The sequence below is a fragment of the Kogia breviceps genome, chromosome 9, assembly GCF_026419965.1.
Source record: "Kogia breviceps isolate mKogBre1 chromosome 9, mKogBre1 haplotype 1, whole genome shotgun sequence".
Taxonomy (NCBI): domain Eukaryota; kingdom Metazoa; phylum Chordata; class Mammalia; order Artiodactyla; family Physeteridae; genus Kogia; species Kogia breviceps.
The window spans coordinates 45,766,544-45,786,554 of record NC_081318.1 but is presented as its reverse complement, the minus strand read 5'-3'; the positions used below and the strand labels follow the sequence as shown (position 1 = coordinate 45,786,554).

Here is a 20,011-nt window from a genome sequence, read left to right as displayed (position 1 = left end):
TGGCTCTGAAATCTCTCTGTCACTGTCGTCTTCCTGCTTCTGTCTCTTCCCTTCCCCCAGTGCCCCTGAGGCTTAAGTAGCAGGGCTTGTAGGTGAACCTCCCTGATCCTTCTCACCATCTATCCCCTGTGCCTCCTGCAGGCTACCGCCATGCACTCTGACTGCATCTTCAAGAAGGAGCAAGCCATGTGCCTGGAGAAGATCCAGAGGGCCAACGAGCTGATGGGCTTGAATGACTCCTCCCCAGGTGAGGAGGGTGATGGAGAGGGCCACCATCCCTGGCACATCCAGGCCAGCCTTAGAAGTGATGTCCCAGCCTCTGGCCAACTTATAGAAAGTAGTGGAGGGTACAGGTCCCTGGGTCCTTCAGGAAAGCCCTTTGTGGTGATGGAGCCCTGGATCTGCTCTAGGCAGTGACACTGGGGTTGCCCTCCTTGGGGATGGCCTGCCCTGGATGCCTCCCTCTGGAAGGGGCTATTCTGGGTGACTGGACGTGGCCACCTTCACTCCCATGGGAGCTGGGATAGAGCTGGTGTCTGGGCTGAGCAGTGGCTGTCAGAGAGCTCATTAGCAGGCTGCCTGGGCCTGGTGGTGGAAGGGACACAGCTGTTGCTGGTGGCCGAGCTAGAGAGCACCTGGTCTCCCCAGAGCATGAGGTGTGGGATCATTCCCATCTCCTCGGCTCACTGCATCAGAAGGCAGAGAACAAGGCAGCAGGAACCCCAGTCCTGTGCGTGTCTGGTGCTGCTGTTCTCCTGGGGCTGCTACCAGCATGGGGGGCCGGATGCTGCTTCCTTGTGCTGGATGGTACCACGCACTGCAGGACATTTAGTGGCCTTAGCTCTCCCATTAGATACCCGTAACAGCCCCTGATCTCAATGACAGTTCCAAAAGCCTCACTTTTCTAGATGTCCCAAGGGAGTGGCATGGCCCCAGCTGAGAACCAGTGGTCCTGTGTAACCCCTTTCCTCCTAACTCCCCTGCTGTGCAGATGGGACGCTGAGGCCCATAGAGCAAGGGCACCCTCAGCTTCCTGACTCCGGCAGGGCCAGGGAGAGGGTCTGTGTGGGAAGTTGGGCATTTGGAGATAGGGGGCATCACTGGAGGACTCACCAGATTCTCTCATGCCTCAGTCACTGGAGAGTGGGGTTCTCCACCCACCCTAGAGGGATCCACTTTCCCCCCCGATCCTCCCCGTTTACAGGGAGCTCTGCTGAGCACCATCTGTTTAAATGCTTGGTTAGTCTGCAGCCCAGTTAAATGTAATCGTCCTGCTGGGCTGGGTTCCCTAGCCAGTCAGCTCAGCAAGCATTAACTGATAATGGAGTCACTCCCAGCCATGCTGGCCTTTCCCTCCAGGTGAGCTCTTGCTCAGCTCTGACTGAGGCCAAAAGTGGATTTGAGGCCTCACCAGCCAGGGAAACTGAGGCAGGGGGCCTAGATGGGTGCACAGTTGCAGGAGACTCAAAGAATATCTTGTCCAGGCCTCTTGTCTAGGGGATGGGAATGTGGAGCCTGGAGGGCAGTGACTCTTTAGAACCATGGGAAGGGGGACTATCAGGCTCAGGTGGGCCTGGAACCCAGGTGCCCTCCCTCCCAACCCGGGGCCATTGTTCCTGCTCCGCAGGTCTCAGATATACTTGGGATCGAGAAGTAGGAAGCGTCCATAGGGGTGGGTAGAGGTGGGATGTGGGCCTGGGACTGGGCCAGCAGGCATGCAGGTGAATTGCACCTGTGGATCCCCGGGCAGGGAGAGGACAAGGCCCCCCCCCCCGCCTTCCCCCACAGGGGCATCCAGGCAGAGGTGTGAACATGAGTGAGGCAGATGGAAGGATGGATACCACCCCAGGAGGGGTAGACCAGTGCTGCCGGGAGGGGCTCTCACCCCCAGGCACGCTCAGGAGAGGACAATGAAAGGAATTCTCTGTGGGGAAGGATTCATGGAGAAGGTGGCATCAGATCCTTGGTCCTCAGACCTGGCCGTACGTCAGAGTCACCAGGGAGCTTTTAGAAAAATGTACCCAAGACACAATCCAAACCGGTTAGACCAGAACCTCACTCCACTGTAGTCACCGTGATTTTTAGAGGCTCCCCAGGCGATTCTGATGAGAAACTAGGCTAAGAACCCCTGAGTTAGGCCCTAGGGAGGAGTAGGCACTTGATGGCAGGTGAGAGCTGCGAGATGGATGACTGGGGAGAACGTTCTGGGCTGAGGGAACCACAGCAGCGAGAGGCGGGTGGGGGAGGGGAGTGAGTCCGCCCCTCGGTCTGGAACCCCGAATTGGAGTCGGTGGGGATGGGCTAGAGGGACGTGTGGCTGAGGGCCCGGGAGCAGGTGTCTGTGTGTTGCACATCTGCCACCGTTGGAGTTGGAGGTCAGAGGGGACGGCAGTGGTGGCTTCCCCTGAGCTGCCATCTCTCCAGCTTTCCCCAGGACCCCGCCTGGCCCTCCCTCTTCTAGCCCTGCCTCGGGGGCCCTGTGAGTCCGGTCACCCCCAAACCTGAACCTGATCAAAGGACCCCAGCCAAGCCTGTGGAAGAATTTCACTGTCACGCACCTGCTCATTCATTCGCTCACTTATCCCCTCACGCTCTCATGCGCTCCTTCAACTCACATGACGAGCTGCGATCTTAGGTGTCCAGCCCGGGTGGAGTGAGGGCCAAGCCAGGGGTGGGGCCTGCAGAGCTTCTGGGAGAATTTAAAGATGCTGATGGCCAGGCCCTCCCCGCACCAGCGTGATTGGCATTTGGACAGGGGGACTTGTTGAGAGCATGTGTTAAAAGCCTCCCGACGATTCTAAAGTGCATCCAGATTTGAGAGCCACTGGGATGGGCCAGAGAATAGCCTCTACCAGGGTGCTTATGTCTACTTGGGCCAGAGAGCAGCCCCCGGCGTCCAGGCAAACCCGGCTGGGAGCCAAGAGTCCAATCTGACTATAAGCAGGAATCAGCATTATGGTATTAATATCTGTGCATGGGGTGAAATGAGAGAGGCCAGCCCTCCTGCTGTACCCCTTCTCTGCGCCTCCCCTGCCCCTTCTGTCCCAGGCACATGCACCATGCACAGAACGCTGGCCAGGGGTCAGCCGATGTCCCAGAAACACACTTGAAAAAGAAAATCTGTCAGCTTGTTCCAGTGACTGTGAGTGTGTATTCACAGCAATGCTTGTATATATATATTTTATGTATATATTATATATATAAAACTTGTATGTCCCCATGATCTTTTCAATCCCATAAAGTGAGTGCATTGGAATGAAGGCACTGATGTGTTAGAGGGGAGGTGTGTCTGTGACATGTACGTGTGGTTGGGGGGATGGTGAGGGGTTCCCAGGACGGCACCTGCATCCGCTCAAATCCATATCCCTCACTGATCCTGGGACCTCCACCGCAAAGAGAACGTGGGACTGTAATGCATATAGGGGCCTTCAGAATGGAAGCCGAGGGACAGAGATATGATAGGGAGGGGCACCGGAGCTCAGCAGGTAGCTGAAGCCGGTAGAAAATATAGGTAAGAGAGTGGAGAGTGAAAGCAAGCTTTCTGACTGAGTGGTTTTGTCCACAGCATCCCTGGTGGGATTTAAAGATGTTTATTGGGACCGTTGTTGAGGTGATATATTTAGTGGTTTTGTCCCTCGTTCCAAACGCCTGAATGCTAAACAGAACTTGAGACAGCACCAAGTCCGGCTGTATCATGGGACGCACGGAGAGGCTGAGGCCAGAGTTGGGCGTCGCTGGCCAAGTCACACCGAGGGCCAGAGCCAGCTCTGGGACAGGACCCAGGTCTGCTGTCCCAGCCAGGGAGGGCCCTCTGTGCTGCAGTGCTCTTGTGCCCAGAGAGAAGCAGAAAGGACTCCTGTGCGTGGGAACCAGCGCCTCCTCTCTGGAGCGTCCCCAGACCCACACAGGGCCCAGGCACTGCCTGCTGGGCTGGCTGCTTTTGTTCTCTCGGCTCAGCCCGGCCAGCCTGCCTGCCCAGGGTGAGTCCTGCCAGCACGTCCTCTTTGTGGGACTGTGGGCTTGCATCAGTCTGGAGGCCTTCCCTGCGTCTAAGTGGGCTGGTCAGGTGTGGTCCTCCTTGGGGGTCCCACGCCCCATACTCTGGAGAAGGTGGAAGAGGGAGGCCTGAAGTGGCCTTGGCAGGGGCAGAAGGGAAGTGGCTTGGAGGAGAGACAAGAAAGCCTGCTCATTGCTATTCTGACCCAGCCTCTGAGGCCTGTCCAGGGTGCAGAGTGTGTACCCTAGCCCCCAGCTCCACCCTCACCAGAAGAGAGCCCTGGAGGAGGGCGGGGGAACCACTGCAAGGCGGGGCCCAGGCTCCCCATCCTCGGAGCAAGATCAGCTTCTTGTCTGTGCCTCCCAGCTGCTCTGAGAACAAACAGACCCCCCGCGTGGGGAGGGGGTGGGGTCCGTAGGGACCCTCCCTCTGTGGAACTTGCTCCCCAGATCTGACAAAGGGTTCTGTTTCTGTGCAGACCTGTTTCTCTTTGGTCCGTAGTTCTCAGACTTAAGCCTGTATCAGAACCTCCTGGAAGGCTTGTTGAAACCCAGATTACTGGGCCCAGCCCCAGTTTCTGACTCAGTGGCTTTGATGGGGCCTGAGTGTCTGTATCTCTGGCAAGCTCCCAGTGGGCGCTCCTTCTCTGGGGTCCGCACCTTGAGAACCACTGAGTTCCAGAGGGGAGGGCTGCATCTTTAGTCCTTCCTCTACTCCCCCAGCACGGGAATTCACAGCTGGTCCTCATTTTATGGATCAGTAACATTGGCTATAAAGTAAATTTCAGTAAATTGAATCGTGTTTTACCCGTGAATTGCATGCCAAAATGAGGGGCTTGTTTTAACAATACACAGGCATCCTCAGGCAGCTTCTCAAAGAGAGGACTGCGCCTTTGTTTGAGTCCCCTTGGCGCCCCTGGTCTCACGAGTTTTGAACACTGTGTGGAACTGGACAGAATCATCACCATGACAACCTGAGATTAGCTCCTTATTTTGTTCCACTCGGGGCTAATGGCTCTTGCGTTCTCTCTCCATTCAACCTGCCCAAGTGGTCTTTTCCCCTCCTGCTGTCACAAGGCACTTCCTCTCCTTGGCTGTTTGTGTGTCAGCATCTTAGTGGGAGCAGCCCCAGAGCGTGTGTCCACCATTGTCCCCCTGAGCGGGGATCCCCCGGTGCCTGAATTCCTCCCATCGAGTCCCACAGAGGCTTTCGGCGGGACAGACTGAGCCAGGAGGGCACAGGCAGGCTTCTTGTAGAATTGGGGCACAAGGGGGGGTAGATCAGAAGGCTTGGGGTGTCAGAGTGGAGAGTTCTCCCAGGGAAGAGGACCAGTTCTGATTTCCTCTGCACGGGGAAGAAGAGGACAGGAACTTTCTCGACCCCGCAGCCGTGTCTTTGCACTTGACCACCTCCTCCTTGAAGCAGGCTTTCCTGCTGCTGTGTCACCAACGTCTGGTTTTCCTTGTATTTCTGGCCACCCCTCCTGAGTCTTCTTTGCCGGCTCCTCTTCTGAGTGGTGGCATCTCTTCTGTTGGAGCCAGGCCCTAGTCTCTTCTCTTTTTTTCTTCTCAAATCTACACCCTCTCACTGGACATATCATCCGGGTCCACGGCCCTACAGAGCATTGCTGTGCCAACCACTTCCCGTTCTCTTCCTCCAGTTCCAACTCCCCCGCTGAACGCCAGAAATTCGTCTAACTGCCTATTTGAAATCTAGCTTCACTTGGCTCTTCGCGTCATCTCAAACCAAACAGACCCCAGATGACACTCTTGAGTTCCAGCTTGCCGATTCCCTCCGCCACTTGCTTCTCATCCAGCCCTCCCCACTGCGGCGAGTGGCTCACCTAGCCAGCCATCTGGACACTCAAACCCAGGTGCCATCCTTGGCCCCTCTCTCCCGTTTAGTGCATCAGTCACGGTAGCCTAGACCATGCTGCGATAACAAGTGAACCTTAACATCTCAGAGACTTAGCACCACAACATTTCTTGCTTGCACTCGTCACCAGCCAGCACGGTCAGCAGAGGTGGGAGGTGGAGTTCGACTCTGCCCGGTCCTTCAGAGATCCAGGCTCCTTTCATCTCGCAACACTGCCACCCTCGATACGCGGCCTCCAGGGATGCTGCTGAGAGGGGAGAGAGAGAGAGAAAGGGTATGGAGCCTGTGAGGGATGTTTGTGGGACCGGTTCATCACTTTCCCCCCATTTCCCATGGGTGAGCACTCAGTCACGTGAGATAGCTGGGCACCAACGCTCCCTGGCACACTTATCGGCTGGGTCCAGCCAGTGTGTCACCAAGTCCTGTCAGTCCTGCCTACAGACTCTCCTACGCAGAACTCCTTTCTACCTTGGCTGCCATGGCTCCTAAGCGAGCCCCACCACCCTCCTCTGGACTGCTGCCATATCCTGACAGACATGTCTCCATGTTTGCTTTCCTGCTCTTGAAATATATTACCTTCCCACACAGCTGAATCAGATCATGTGACTCTGCATCTTCCAACCCATCTGTGGGAGGCAGAATAATGCCTCCACCAAAGATGCCCACATCCTAATGCCCAAAGCCTGTGAATGCATTGCCTTACATGACAAAAGGGACTTGGCAGGTATAATTAAGTTAAGATGGAGCGTGTAGCCTGGATTATTCAGGTGGATCCGGTGTAGTCACAAGCGTCCTTATAGGTGACAGGAGGTGGTAGCAGGAGGGTCAGAGGAGAGAGCTTTGAGGATGCTATGCTACTGGCTTGGAAGATGGAGAGAGTGGCCACAGGTCAAGGGATGTGGGTGGCCTCCTGAATCTGGAAAAGACAAGGAAACACATTCTCCTCTAGAGCCTCCAGAAGGAAGGCTGACAACTTGACTTTGGCCCAGTGAGACTTCTGACCTCCTGAGCTGTAAGATAAGAAATTGTGTCATTTTAAGCCACCAAGTTTGCTTTGTTATAGCAGCAACAGGAAAGTAATACACCATCCAAGGTCTTCTCAGCATTTGGCATTAAATCCAAACTCATTCCCATGACCACAGGCTATAAGCCCTGTGCGGGCACAGACCAGGGGGGTTTATTCACCCCAGTTTTGCTCTCCGGTGTCTGACTTGTAATAGGCACTTAATATTTCTTGAATAAATGAGTGAAAAAGAGGGAAGGGAGGGGGAAAGAGAAGACACAAAAAAGGTAAAAGAAGAAGGGGGGTGGGGGAGAAAAGGCATCTTGAAATCTTCTAGCCTCAACAGAACTAAGCTTTGTTGGGACTGGAGTCTGGAACAGATGGGGAAAGAGGAACTGGATGTGTTTTGTGGGCGTGGAAGGAAAATGAGTTGCTGTCCTTAGTTAGAAAAACCCAAGGCACTCTCAGGGGCCCAAATCCCATCCTCATCTCCCTGGAAAAGGTTCCTGGGAGGATTCAGCTCCAAGGCTCCTGAGGCCAGAGCAGACCCCATCCAGAACAGGAGAGGAGACAGACCCCACCTGTCTTCCTGCGTGGGTCAGGCCAGGAGGTGATACCTACGGGAGAAATGTGCACAGGGCATCTTGGGAAGCCCCAAGATGGTGACCTGCGTCTCCTGTGACCCCAGCGATGCAGGCCAGAGAGGTGTGTGGATGGCTGAAAGCTCCCGTTGGGGTCGGGGACATTGTCCCATAAAGCAAAACTATTTCACAGCATTTCTGACACCAAATGTGTGGGTTTTCCATACCAAACAATTCTCCAGTTTTCTACGGCTACCCACTGCATGTCCCTACAATTTAATTCAAATCTGACACTAACTACCTGGAGTTAGCACAGACCCAACAGGTTAAGGGTCAGCTTCAGGAGACTGCTCCCCCATTTCAGATGCCAATTGCAAGGCGTGGGTCCCCAGGTTACCCACACTTCAGTCTGTCTTGGCTACAAATCAGGAGTTCCCATGGCCTCCTCCTCAGGCTCCATAATTTGCTATAATGACTCACTGAACTCAGGGGAACACATTTACCAGTTTACTATAAAAGATATTATAAAGGATATAGATGAGCAGCCAGATGAAGAGGTACATAGGGTGAGGTCCAGAAGGATCTCAAGTGCGGGAGCTTCTGTCTCTGTGGAGTTTGGAGTACGCCACCTTCCTGGTACATGGATGTGTTCACCAGCACAGAGGCTCTCCAGATCCCATTGTTTAGGGGTATATGGATGTTCCATTATGTAGGCATGATTGATTAAATCATTGGCCATTGGTGATTGACTCGATTTCCCGCCCCTCTCCCCTCCCCCAAGGTTGAGAGGTGGGGCTGAAAATTCCAATTCACTAATCACATAGTTGGTTCCTCTGGGGATCATCCCCAATCCCCCAAGAGTCATTTCATTAGCATACACTCAGATATGGCTGAAAGGGGCTTATGAGTAACAAAAGATGCTCCTCTGACACCATCACTCAGGATGTTACCAGAGTTTTAGGAGCTCTGTGCCAGGAATCTGAGATGAAGGCCAAATGCATAATTCTTATTATATCACAATATCCTCCTAGTCTCCTAAACCCAGACACTGGGATTGGGCCCTGGAGTTATGGGTTCTAGTTTCAGGCTTCATACCTGCCCTGGTGCTACAGGAATTGCCCCTAGGATCCTTAGGCTGTGGAGGGGACTCAGGCTAGGAACCAGGACGGCTTCCAGACTGTGGCAGGCCACAGGGCAAAGGTGAGGGGACCTTGGCAGATGTCCCTTTGAGGATGTCTGTCCTGGCAGAGTGGGGCCAAGGAAGGCAGCCCCAGCCTCCCAGCCGTCCTTCTGGGCCCTAGCATATCCCGATCTGAGTCCTAATCACTCAGAGTTGGGAGTCCCCTCAGAGACACCCAGCCCTTGCTGTGCACAGAGGGAAACTGAATCAGAACAGAGGGGATGGAGACTTACTAGAATCATGCAGTGAGCCCTTGGCAGAAGATCTGGGACCTCCCTGGTGGTCCAGCAGTTGGGACTCTGCGCTTCCAGTGCAGAGGGCACGGGTTTGATCCCCATGCGTCCCACGCAGTACGGCCGAAAATAAATAAATAAATAAACTTTAAAAAAAGAAAACAACTCAAGTCTGTGGCTGCCCTGCAGGTGTGGAGGGGACACCCTGCTGTTTCCCTCCCCCTGCCCTCAAATGCAAACTTCTCAAATTTGTTTTTTTTGACCTCTGTAGCCCTGGGCCTGATGGGCCCTGGCACATTGTAGGTGCTCAGTGAATAGTCGTTAAGAGGATGGATCCCTGCCTTGCCTGCACACCTCTGACCTCCAACCTGGGAGCCCCTCCCCACTGTTCCGTCCCCACCTGAGCCCTGTGTCCCTCCCTGCCCCTCGGCCCTTGTGACTGTGTTTGCTCGCTCTATAACGAGTCCTAGGCCTTAGGAACATCAGCTGGCAGAAGCAGCTGGCCGTGCCAGGGCCTAATGTTCCACTTTAAGGGAACATCTGTTGACCGGGGCTCCCAGGGCATGGGCCAGACACGGCCACGCTCCATGGCCATTCCGCGGTCAACACGGGCCATGGCGGCCAAAGATGTACTGTTAGGTCTCTTTCAAGATATGTTGCCATAACCAGCCACGTGCAGGTTGGAGTCCTGCTGTGATGGGTGGACAGGAATCATCAGTAACAGACCTGGGGCCCATCTCCCTTCCTGTGGCCCCAGCATCCTCATCATCCTGGTTTGTTGCCCTCAGAACTTTCTATGATGCTTCTGTCTCCCAAACTCAGTCATCTGGGAGCAGGATACTAAAGGCTGATGTGACTGGGTGTGAATTCTAAAGTAGCCAGGTCTGAGTTCTGAGAGAGAGGGTTTTCTGCACCTGGAAGCTTTGGGCGCCTTCTGGTCCAAACAGGACCTGAAAGACAGTCATGGACCCCAACAGAGAGGCTGTGAGCTCACGAGGCCCTCCCCGGGCTCCCATCCCCGCCCAGTGCCTGCCCAACACCTGCCCGGGCTTCCTCTGTGTCTGTCAGTGGCCCTCCACTGGCCTTTCTTCTCACCTGGTAGGGCTGTGTTTCATCTCTCTTTCTTAGGGGAATGATTCCAAGGGACACCTAATTGAAATAATGAAATTAATGGTACTAACAATGACGGGCGTGCATTGAGTGAGCCCGCTGTTCTTCTGCGAGCTTTACACGTATGAACTCCTTAGTCCTTCTAGCCGTTCTATAGGGTGGGACAAACGCTGGCTGTCCCATACATGGCAGAGAAGCCCTCCAAAGCCCTTATTATAGACCGCTCAGCAGGATGTGGTCCCTTTTCTGAAAGTCTGTACTCTGCCGTCAGACACGCCACTCTGCTGCCTCCCTTCTCTGCCTTTGTCCCCCTGTCATGATTACATCTCTGCCCACCTGGAAAACATGGGGTTCCATGCTCGTCTCACATCACTTCCTTTCCCTGGGTGAGCTCTCATCCCAGGGCCTCACCCACGCCCCACATGCCAGAGTGAGAAGCAAGGGCCAGGCCTTAGGAAGCACGTTAAGGAGCTGAGGTGATAGGACCACTGGCTGGGGGTGGCGGCTGTGTGACCCAGCCAGATCTTTCTTTGGAAGAGCTCGCGGTCACAGCTCTGTGCGGTTGAGTGAGGAGACCACTGGGGAGGCTGTCACCATGGCCCCAGTGAAAGGTGGTCAGCCCTTAGCTAGGTGGGAGTGCAAGGATGGAGAGTAGGGCATGGATTCCACAAATATTCGGAGGTCAGACCAGCAGGACTTGGTGACCAGTCGGCTGTGGAGCATGAAGGAGAAGGAGACAAAGCAAGAGTGACTCCAGGGTTCTAGCTGGGGCTGAGACAGGAAATCGGGTTTTGCAGGAGATGCTGAGTTGAGTCTTGGCCACGCTGTGTGTGGATTGTCTTGGGCCTTTCAAGGTGGGGATATCCAGCAGGCCCCTATCCGTGGAAGGCAGCCCCCATGTTGTGCAGGAGTCAGGGTTGGGAGTTGTCTGTGTAATTCTGTCCTGAAGTCCTTGGGCCTGGTGGTCTCGTTTAAGGGCAGTGGGGCAAGGGGCCGAGGGCAGGGCAGACACGAGCCCTGCATGCAGTCGGGGTGGGCAGGGTGGGGCCCGCTCAGTAAGGGCGGAGAGGTCAGTGAGGGCAAGAAGCCTCTCGGTGGAGTGGAGGGGCGGAGTCAGACGAGGGGTGATGCATGAAGGGGAGGTGAGGAGGTGGTGATGGGAGTACAGAGAACTCCACAGAGAGGCTGGCAAGGGCTGGAAGGAGAGCAGGCACAGGGGTCGGAGGGTCCACTGAGCCCCGCAGATCTGAACATCTGGTCGTCAATCTCAACCTCTTCCTCCTCCTCACAAGCTCGTGTCCAGCGAGTCACCCGTCTTGGCGATTCCTAACTAGCTCTCAGTTTGTCCTTGCTCTTCTCCGTCTCTCGGCGCTCACCTGATCCGGCCATGCCTCGCCACCATAGTGACCTCTGAGGTGCTCCCTGCTTCCTGGCTTTTCGTGCTCCGAGCCCTTTCACAGTTCGGGGCCTTGGCTTTGCAGGCCTCTCCCCTCCTCCCCAGCCCCCATCTGGCTAATTTGTGCTCCTCTTCCGGTCTCAGCTCCGTGTCATCTTCCTGCTCCAGGCCTGCCCTGAAAGGCGGTGGGCGACTGGGGGTGGGGGGGGCAGGGCATGGAGCGGCATCCTCGGGCCAGACGGTTCCTGCCCCTCCCCTGAGGGAGAGGGAGAGGGAGGGCCCGCCCAGGAGGTCGATCTGAAGTGGGACCCCACCGTGATGTGCAGCCTAGGGACGTGGAAGAGCTCATGCAGGGTGACGTGTGCGTGTGATGTGTGTGTGTGTGGGGGTGTCTGAATGCCCTCTCACCATGGTTCCCTTCCTCACAGGATGCCCTGGGATGTGGGACAACATCACATGTTGGAAGCCTGCCCACGTGGGTGAGATGGTCCTCGTCAGTTGCCCCGAGCTCTTCCGAATCTTCAACCCAGACCAAGGTGGGTCACCCCCCGGGGGCCTCTTCAGGCCACTCGGGGTCCAGCCTGCTCCCCTTATTCGGACCTCAGGCTTTTCTGAGAGATAAGCACCCGAGACATAGGGCGCCCTGCAGGCAGATATTTCCCATTCCAGAGCTCATGTGCTGGCGGGGAGATGAAATCGCGGACCCCCGTGCACACAGGGACACAGAAGCACCCCCTCAGACGTGGCAAGTCCACGTGGAGGTGCGTCGTTGTGGCTGGGCTCTCGAACTTGGACTCCCTCACTTACCCCAGCTGGGGACCCTGAGCAGGGCATTCACCCCTCTGTCCCCCATTCCCTAGTCTGTAGTCTGTCAAATGGGAATGTGGCATGGTGACTGGGGAACCAGGTGGAAGCTGCAGATGGAAGTCCCTTAGCGAGACCGGGCATGTCTTAATGGTCAGTGGTGAGTGTTAGCTGATGTTGTCACCGTTATCACTCACACAGAGAGGCCTGGGTGACCGCCTCTCCATGGGGAGGGGTCTGAGGGGAAGGGGTTCTGGGGAGTCTCTCCTTCGAATGTGAGTCTGGTGGTCTCTCCAGGCCTGTTCCTGTCTTTGGTGGAGGCTTTGTGGACTCCTAAAGAAGGTTGGTGGCCGATGAGTCCACATTGACACTGGGAGGGGCCTGGAGCCAGACTGGCCCTCTACCCCAACCCTGGGGTGTCACGGGAAGCAGGGTGGCAAGCTGAGGGGTGCTGAGTTGGGCTGGGCGGGGAGAGACGGCGGGGCTGGGCTCCAGGCCGGTGATGTACTGAGAACCACCCGTGGACCGCTGAGCCCTGGGTTGGGGCCTTGGTTTGAGGAGGACAGAGGGTGGGGCTCCTGGTCTGAGACACGTGTGGGCGGCCATGCTTGGGCCCCTTGAGACCTGGGTCTCAGCTTCGTCCTTCACCTGCCTAAGGCTTCAGCCAGTGTCCTTCCAGAAGCGGAGAGTCTCCAAGCTCCACTTCACTACAGAATCCTGCCTGCCGCTGTCCCTAGTGTGTGTGTGAGAGGCAGCGGCAAAGTCTTTCACACCTGGAAGTCCAGCAACCTAGACTGTACCTGGAGGAGAAGGAGCTTTTGCAAGAGGTGGCCGAGGGAGGTAGTGGCATTGTATCGGGGTGCCAGGGCCCCATCTCTGCCTCCTCACCCAGGACCAGAGGAGGCAAGGTCTAGCTGCACCTCACTCCTGCCTCGCCTTCCCCCAACTTCCCCTCCGGGGTGGGGCCTGTTAGCCACACCTCCCACCTCCAGAATCTCCAGCCAGCCAAGCAGGAGAGTGGCAGTTGAACTCTTCCATCCCGACAGCGTGGGGACTGGGTGTGACCCAGGGCAGGATGGGAAGTGCTGAAGCGAGAGGCACAGTATGAATGGTGGGACGTCAGGCGAGGTGGCAGCCTGCTGATTCAGCCCAGTTTCTAATTCATTCCTATAGAAACCAACTTAATCACATCCTCCACTCACGTACTCCTTTCGTTCAGTCGTTTATTTAAAGTTGACCGAACAGCTACTCTGGGTCAGGTACCATGGCAGGACTACTTCTTTTCAACCACAAAAAAAGGTAAAATGAATCAGCAGTAAAATAAAATTTTCTTAAGATAAACTTTCCTTCAGATTCTATGCCTCCCTCTGGCAACTGCACAATGAATGTGTTATTTACCCCTGCTTCTTAATGGTTCATTAAGGCAGGGCTTTTTAGCATCTCCATTCACAAAGCTGGATTAGTGAGACTTGCCTTAAATACTTAGAAAGCTGAAGGTGGCGTTTTTTCATTTTATTTCTTGGTTCCTAGGGCTGAATCTCATGCTCATTGTAATAATTGTTGCTCTGCAGGCTATTGGAGAGACAGGAACGTTGATCGCTCTCCTCCTTACACGTGCCTCTGATACTTCTCTTTAACTGTGTCCTGTTCTCGAGGGAATCTTAGAAGTCTTCCGTGTCTGGTCCAGCCCCAGCTTGTAGTTCTCTTGCCTCTGGCACCCCCAGCAGAGCCTCTCTCCAGAGTCTGGGAGTGGGAGAGAGGAGGAAATCACCAGCAGGGCCCAGAGAGAGCAGACCTGACTTTAGCCCCCTTGCTCACCTCTGTGTTCTCTCTCTCCCTGTCTTTCTGTCTGTCTCTCTCTTTCTGTTTCAGTCTGGGAGACGGAAACCATCGGTAAGAGGAACCTTGGAGAGGACAGACTGCTGATCATCTGTCCATCTGTCCATCTGGCAGGAGCCTGGCTCTGACTGCTGGGAGTGGGTGGGGGTGGGATGAGAGGCTCCTCAGGGGCTGGGTTCATCCCCCCTGCCCCCTCCCCCTCCCTCCTTGGCCATCTGGAGGTGAGGGAGACACAGGAAGATGGAAGATGGAGCTCCTGGTCTCAGGGTGCTCATGAGCTTGTTTGGGAAGTTGACACTCACTCGCCTGTGGAGGGGTTAGCAAACAAGCCCGCCCGTGTACATAGGCACGTGCATATGTACACATACAGGCCTGATTCTGTGAGTGAGCCCACTTGTGGAGTTGGAATGTATGGCAAGCTCCAGAGTAGAAGAGACCTAACCAGGTGGCATTCAGGCAGAATAACGATGATGTCAGGGGAGGCTTCCTGGAGGAGGCGGCATGTCAGCTGAACCTTGAAAACAGAATTTTGAGAAGTAGAGGGGAAATTGGGGTTCACTGCTAACAGGAGATTCAGCCTAAAGAAAGGGTGGAGTTGGGAATAGTCAGGACAGAAAGAGAAAAAATGTCTGAGGAGGAAGTCTTTGGAGTTCTGGGTTCCCTTTGATGGGAGTGGTTTGTGGGCTGAGATCAAGGGTTGAGCACCAAAGAAAAAATGCAAGCCCAGGACCCCTATTGCTATTCTTTGCCCTTTTCTTGAAAAGACCCAGTTAATTAACTTATTTACAAAACAGAAATACACTCGCAGATATAAAAAACAAACTTATGGTTACCAAAGGGGATAGCGGAGGCGGAGATAAATTAGGAGTTTGGCATTAACATATACACATCACTTTATATAAAATAGATAAACAACAAGGACCTAGAAAAAAAAGAGGAAAGGCCCAGTTACCCTCTTCCAGTCCTCTCCCACTCCAGAGGCCCTCCCATCCTCCCAACAATGTCTCATTTCCACTCTCTGTGGTCCAGTGCGGAGAACTGAGTCATGGGCCACCGTTAGCATCATAGAAGTACAAAGCAAATGAGATGGCATTGGAAGGTGCAGTGTGTCGGACAGGTGTGTGTGGCTGCTCTGTGTGATGCAGCCTCTTGGCCAAGATCCCACCCCCCCGCCCAGCCCCCATCCTTCAGGCCAGGGGCAGCCTTGGCCTTCCACGGTGCAAAGTAAGCAGTGGATAGCCCTGGCAAGCTGATGGCCAGGTGTCCCGACTCATGCTCACGCCTGTTTTGCAGGAGAGTTTGGCTTTGCTGACAGTAACTCCTTGGATCTCTCAGGTAAGGGATGAGCTGGGGTCTACCATGGGCTGGCTGGAGGGAGGGCGTGTGCTAACCCGTGAACTTGGGAAACCCCTCCTTCCAGGCCAGTCTATGCCTCTCTCTGGCTGTGTGACCTTTGGCAGCTCACTTGCCTTCTCTGATAAAGCTGTGGATTTTCTCCATGGAAATTTGCACACAAGTGCTCAGACAGGACACTGTGCATACAATTTCAGGGAAACACAGATCTCAGTAAAGAGCTCCTTGGTTAAGTGGTCTGCGATAGCGTTGAACTCCCATATGTAGAGCAGTGGTTCTCATACTTTAAAAGTCACCTGGTGGGCTTGTTAAAGCAGATTCCTGGACCTCACTCCCAGAGTCCGATTTAGCAGGCCTGGGTGGGGCCTGAGAATGTGCATTTCTGGCCAATCTCCCAGGTGATGCTGATGGGCTGGTCTGGGGAGGGCACCCACTTTGAGAACCCCTGCCCTAAGATTCTGTGCTCCTACAAAGTTGCTGGGGCAAAACAGCCTAGTGAAGTAGATGCAGCCACTGCAGGGTGTTGACAATCTGGAGAGTACTACATCTTCCGGAGATTTCCATCAGAACAGCAGAGTGGCAGATTCATGGAACAGTTCTGAACAAAAAGGTTTATACTTTTCTGAGCCCACGCTGTAATATAAAAAGAGAAAGAAGGAAAATTAAAGAAAGGAAATGGCTTGTATCTCCAGGATACTTTTTAAAAAACATGTTTTTCAAAGCGACTTCCTTTTCCTCTTCCCACCACCCCAATGTGGGCAAAGCAGAGAGGAGACCCAGGGAAGGGAAGGGCTTGGCCAGGGCCGTGGTCCCCTAGGACGTGCAGACTTTCTGAAAGAAACGTTCAGAGGAACTTGGAAAGAGGTTGCCAGTAGCAGCCTGAAACAGATTTGCTGGAAGAAGGAACCATTTGGCATCAAACTGTGGGACAGAAGTGAGCCCTTCTCTTCCTGGGCCTGCCAGATGTCCTTTTTGTCCTGGGTCATAAGACTCAGAATCTGAGCAGCGATGGAGACCAGTCTCCCCACTCTAGGCAGAGCTCTCTTTATGGCAGGGTAGCCCACCCTCCGCTGCTTCCCAGAGTCCCAGGAGGTGCGTTTCTTACTCCTGGCTAAAAAGAACTGGCCTTAGATCTTCCAACTCAACCAGCAGGACACGAGGTTGGAAAAGTGTAGGGGTCTCCTTTCTTGGCCTCTGCCCTTGCCCCCTTCCTGAGTGCCCCAGAGGTGGCCTTGGCCACAGAGGGGTATTCTTCCAACGACATGGGTGTTGGAGCCTCTCTTATGCAGCTGTCTCTCGTATATACAATTTTCTGGCCCCTGAATCCTGAAAGGAAGAGCCAACCCCAGGTGTCCTAACATACCGGGTAAACTCCCAGGGAGCCTGTCTGGGAAGGGGGGTGGTCAGTCTGGGGCCACACTCAGGGGCTGGGCTGGAGACAGGGCATGGCTGCTGCCCTCTCCCCTCCCCCAGACATCTGTGGTTCACCTTTAGACAATCAGGAGCGGGGAAGGTGAAATGAGCAATCATTAAAGGCCAGAAGGCACCCAGGCAGGGTGAAAACCAGACTGGACTCCACTCTGCAGCCAGCAAATGACTCCTGTCCCCTCTGGTGTACTGCAAAATGGCCTTTAAAGTCGAGCAAAAGAAAATTAAAGTATATCAGTGACAGGAAACAGACCTCTAAACCTGAAAAGGCAAAGTCTCTTTTTTTCTAAACCTGAGTATGTATCTTAATAAGATCTGATGTTAGGTTAATGGAGGTCTGGTCCTTGTTAATTAAACAAGCCACGTGTCTCCTTGACATGGGATATTGCAGCTGCTGGAAGGCCCAGAGCTCTCGGTAAAGGCATTGCCTAGAGCTCCAGCTATGACGAGAACTCCTGCTGCACCACCACCTGAGGTGATTCCTGGGCCAGAATCTTTGGGCCTGGAATCTGCATTTGTGATCCCAGGTCATTCTTCTCACTGAAGTTTGGCAAATGCTGACCCAGGGCCTAGGGCAGGGGCTCAGGCCTTTCCCTAGGGGGAAGGAGGCTGGATTCATTCTGGCTCAGTCCCCTCACCCCTTGTTTAGAGATCACCTTGCACCTTGTCCTCCTACCCTCCTCATCCTTTGTATAAGGGTAAACAATTACTACTTTCCCTTGGACAGTGGAGGATCTCATGAACCTTCAGCTGCCATGCCACTCAGATGGGCGTGTGGATTTCCAGGAATTCCCGCTTAAGAAGTAATTTTCGATTAAGAATTTTGGAGCCCTTTTAAGTCATTTCTGTGGCTCGCTGAGTTTTTGTTCTGCTGCAGACATGAGGGTGGTGAGCCGGAACTGCACAGAGGATGGATGGTCGGAGCCGTTCCCTCATTATTTCGATGCTTGTGGGTTTGATGAGTACGAGTCTGAGACCGGGGACCAGGTGAGTGTCCGCTCCTCACCTGGAGGTGGAGGGATGAGGCTGAGGAGGTGGGTGGAAGGGTGTGTCTACCAGAGGCCTTGACTCCTGATGGACGTGCAGAAGCTCCGGTCCCCAGGCAGCATTCATGAGCACCTGCTGCGTAACCTGCTGCATGAGAGGGCAGGACTTTCATTCGCTCATTCTGGGCTGAGAAACAACTGGTTTGCTGCTTGAGCTCCTCCGGCCCCCAGCCTATGTCCTCCACCTCCCTAGATGCTCTTTCAGGATACAGAGCCTTTCTGTGGCCCGGCCATTGAAGGGTTAATGTGGGACCCAGCAGGGGGCCTCCTGGCTCCTCCTTCAGGATGAGGCTGGCCCCCGTTCTGGCTGGTCAGTGCTCCTGCACTCTGCTGGCACTCAGCTTTTGCACAGTGCTGACCCTGCAGAGGGAGGAGGTGGCTGGGGGGGGGGTAGGCTGGGGGCTGGGGGTGCCGGGTGGTGGAGGAACTGATGGGGGCATGGAGGAGAGGCCATCAACAAGAGCAGAGAAGAAGGAGGAGCTGGGCAGCGGGCCCCGGCCTGGGAGATCGGATGCAGTTCCGTGGGGGCCGGGGGCCGGGGGCAGGCCCCATGTGGAGCCCTGCGTGTCTTGTGCTCTGCTCCAGGATTATTACTACCTGTCGGTGAAGGCCCTGTACACAGTTGGCTACAGCACGTCCCTCGTCACCCTCACCACTGCCATGGTCATCCTGTGTCGTTTCCGGTGAGACCCTGGGCAGCGTTCGCGCGAGTGCAGCCCACCCCAGCTCAGAGCCCTTGCTCCATCCCTCCCACCTACCACTCCTTCCCTGGATGTCAGCTCTGGAAGTCCCTTGGAAGGCATTTCCCCCACCCCTAGGATAAGAGATGGGAAACTTGATCCCAGAGAGGGCAACTGATTTGTCCAGGGCCACACAGCAAAGAAGACCCTGGGGGCTTCCCTGGTGGCGCAGTGGTTGAGAGTCCGCCTGCCGATGCAGGGGTCGCGGGTTCGTGCCCCAGTCCGGGAAGATCCCACATGCCGCGGAGCTGCTGGGCCCGTGAGCCATGGCCGCTGAGCCTGCGCGTCCGGAGCCTGTGCTCCACGACGGAGAGGCCACAACAATGAGAGGCCCGCGTACTGCAAAAAAAAAAAAAAAAAAAAAAAAAAGAAGACCCTGGGCAGGGGACCTACGTTCCTCACTTTATCTTCCTGGTCTAGATAAAGAGAGGTCACAGGAGGGAGTAGGTCACGGAGTAGTGGGGCCAGGTGGCAGGGCCCTGGGAGTGAGCGAGGGTTTAGAGTCTAGGTGGGAAGAAGGGGATGGTCTAGGTGGAGGACCCCCTTGAACAAAGCCCTGGAGTCGACCCAAAGCAGACCCCGAGATGGAGTCGACCCAAAGCAGACCCCGAGATGGAGGGTGGAAGGCTGTGGAGTTCCTTACTTCAAAGCCTTTTGCTTCCCTGGCCCGCTGGTGTAGGAAGCTGCACTGCACCCGAAACTTCATCCATATGAACCTCTTTGTGTCGTTCATGCTGAGGGCCATCTCCGTCTTCATCAAAGACTGGATCCTCTACGCTGAGCAGGACAGCAACCACTGCTTCGTCTCCACTGTGAGTGCGCGGAGCCCCGCCAGGACTGGCCCTCCCTGCGACGCCCTGCCGTCCAGGTGTTTTCCTGCAGGTTAAGGCATCCACCCCAGTGAACGCGGAAACCCAGGAATGACCATGAGGTTACTAGCAGCCAGTGAGACCCCAGCGTGACTTCATTTCCTGTCCTTTGGCCTCTGTGTGTCCTTGGCAGAGCAGTTGAGGAGGGTCGGGTGGAAATGTCAAGTCCCACTTGACTAGGCTCAGAGAGAGGGCTGGCTTGGGCGCCGGTCATTTAACCCAAGATGGAGCCAAGGGGCTGATTGGCTGGGCTTCCCTCCAGACCACCTCCCCAGTTCTGATACATTTGGAGGTAAGCAGAAAAGATAGGCTTTGTTGGGGCAGGATGGAAAGAACAGCCCAGAGCACAAGACCTTGACCTGAAAGCGCTCACTTGGAGGGGGATCTGTGAGATTTCTGGGGGGCCAGGGGTGTTCCCCTAACCTATGTATGCCTGAAACCTTTATTTTACCAAGGAGGCTCCTGCAGGGTCCTTCTTATTCGCCTCTCCTGTGGAGACTGGGGACGGGACGGGAAAGTCGGGGAGAATGAGCCTGGGGAGAAAAGGGGGTTCCATG

At 54.9% G+C, this 20,011-nt stretch overlaps 1 protein-coding gene across 3 annotated transcripts in view; it reads left to right on the top strand.

The window, feature by feature from the left end:
• Positions 1–20,011, top strand: part of ADCYAP1R1 (ADCYAP receptor type I) — a 53,722-nt gene that overhangs the window by 12,821 nt on the left and 20,890 nt on the right. For all 3 annotated transcript variants that reach the window (XM_067042393.1, XM_067042392.1, XM_059073682.2), the window contains exons 3-9: positions 142–247; positions 11,804–11,911; positions 14,052–14,072; positions 15,312–15,353; positions 17,677–17,786; positions 18,431–18,528; positions 19,265–19,397. In XM_067042393.1, the coding sequence (XP_066898494.1) occupies positions 142–247; positions 11,804–11,911; positions 14,052–14,072; positions 15,312–15,353; positions 17,677–17,786; positions 18,431–18,528; positions 19,265–19,397 (618 nt within the window). The remainder of the gene's footprint in view (positions 1–141; positions 248–11,803; positions 11,912–14,051; positions 14,073–15,311; positions 15,354–17,676; positions 17,787–18,430; positions 18,529–19,264; positions 19,398–20,011) is intronic.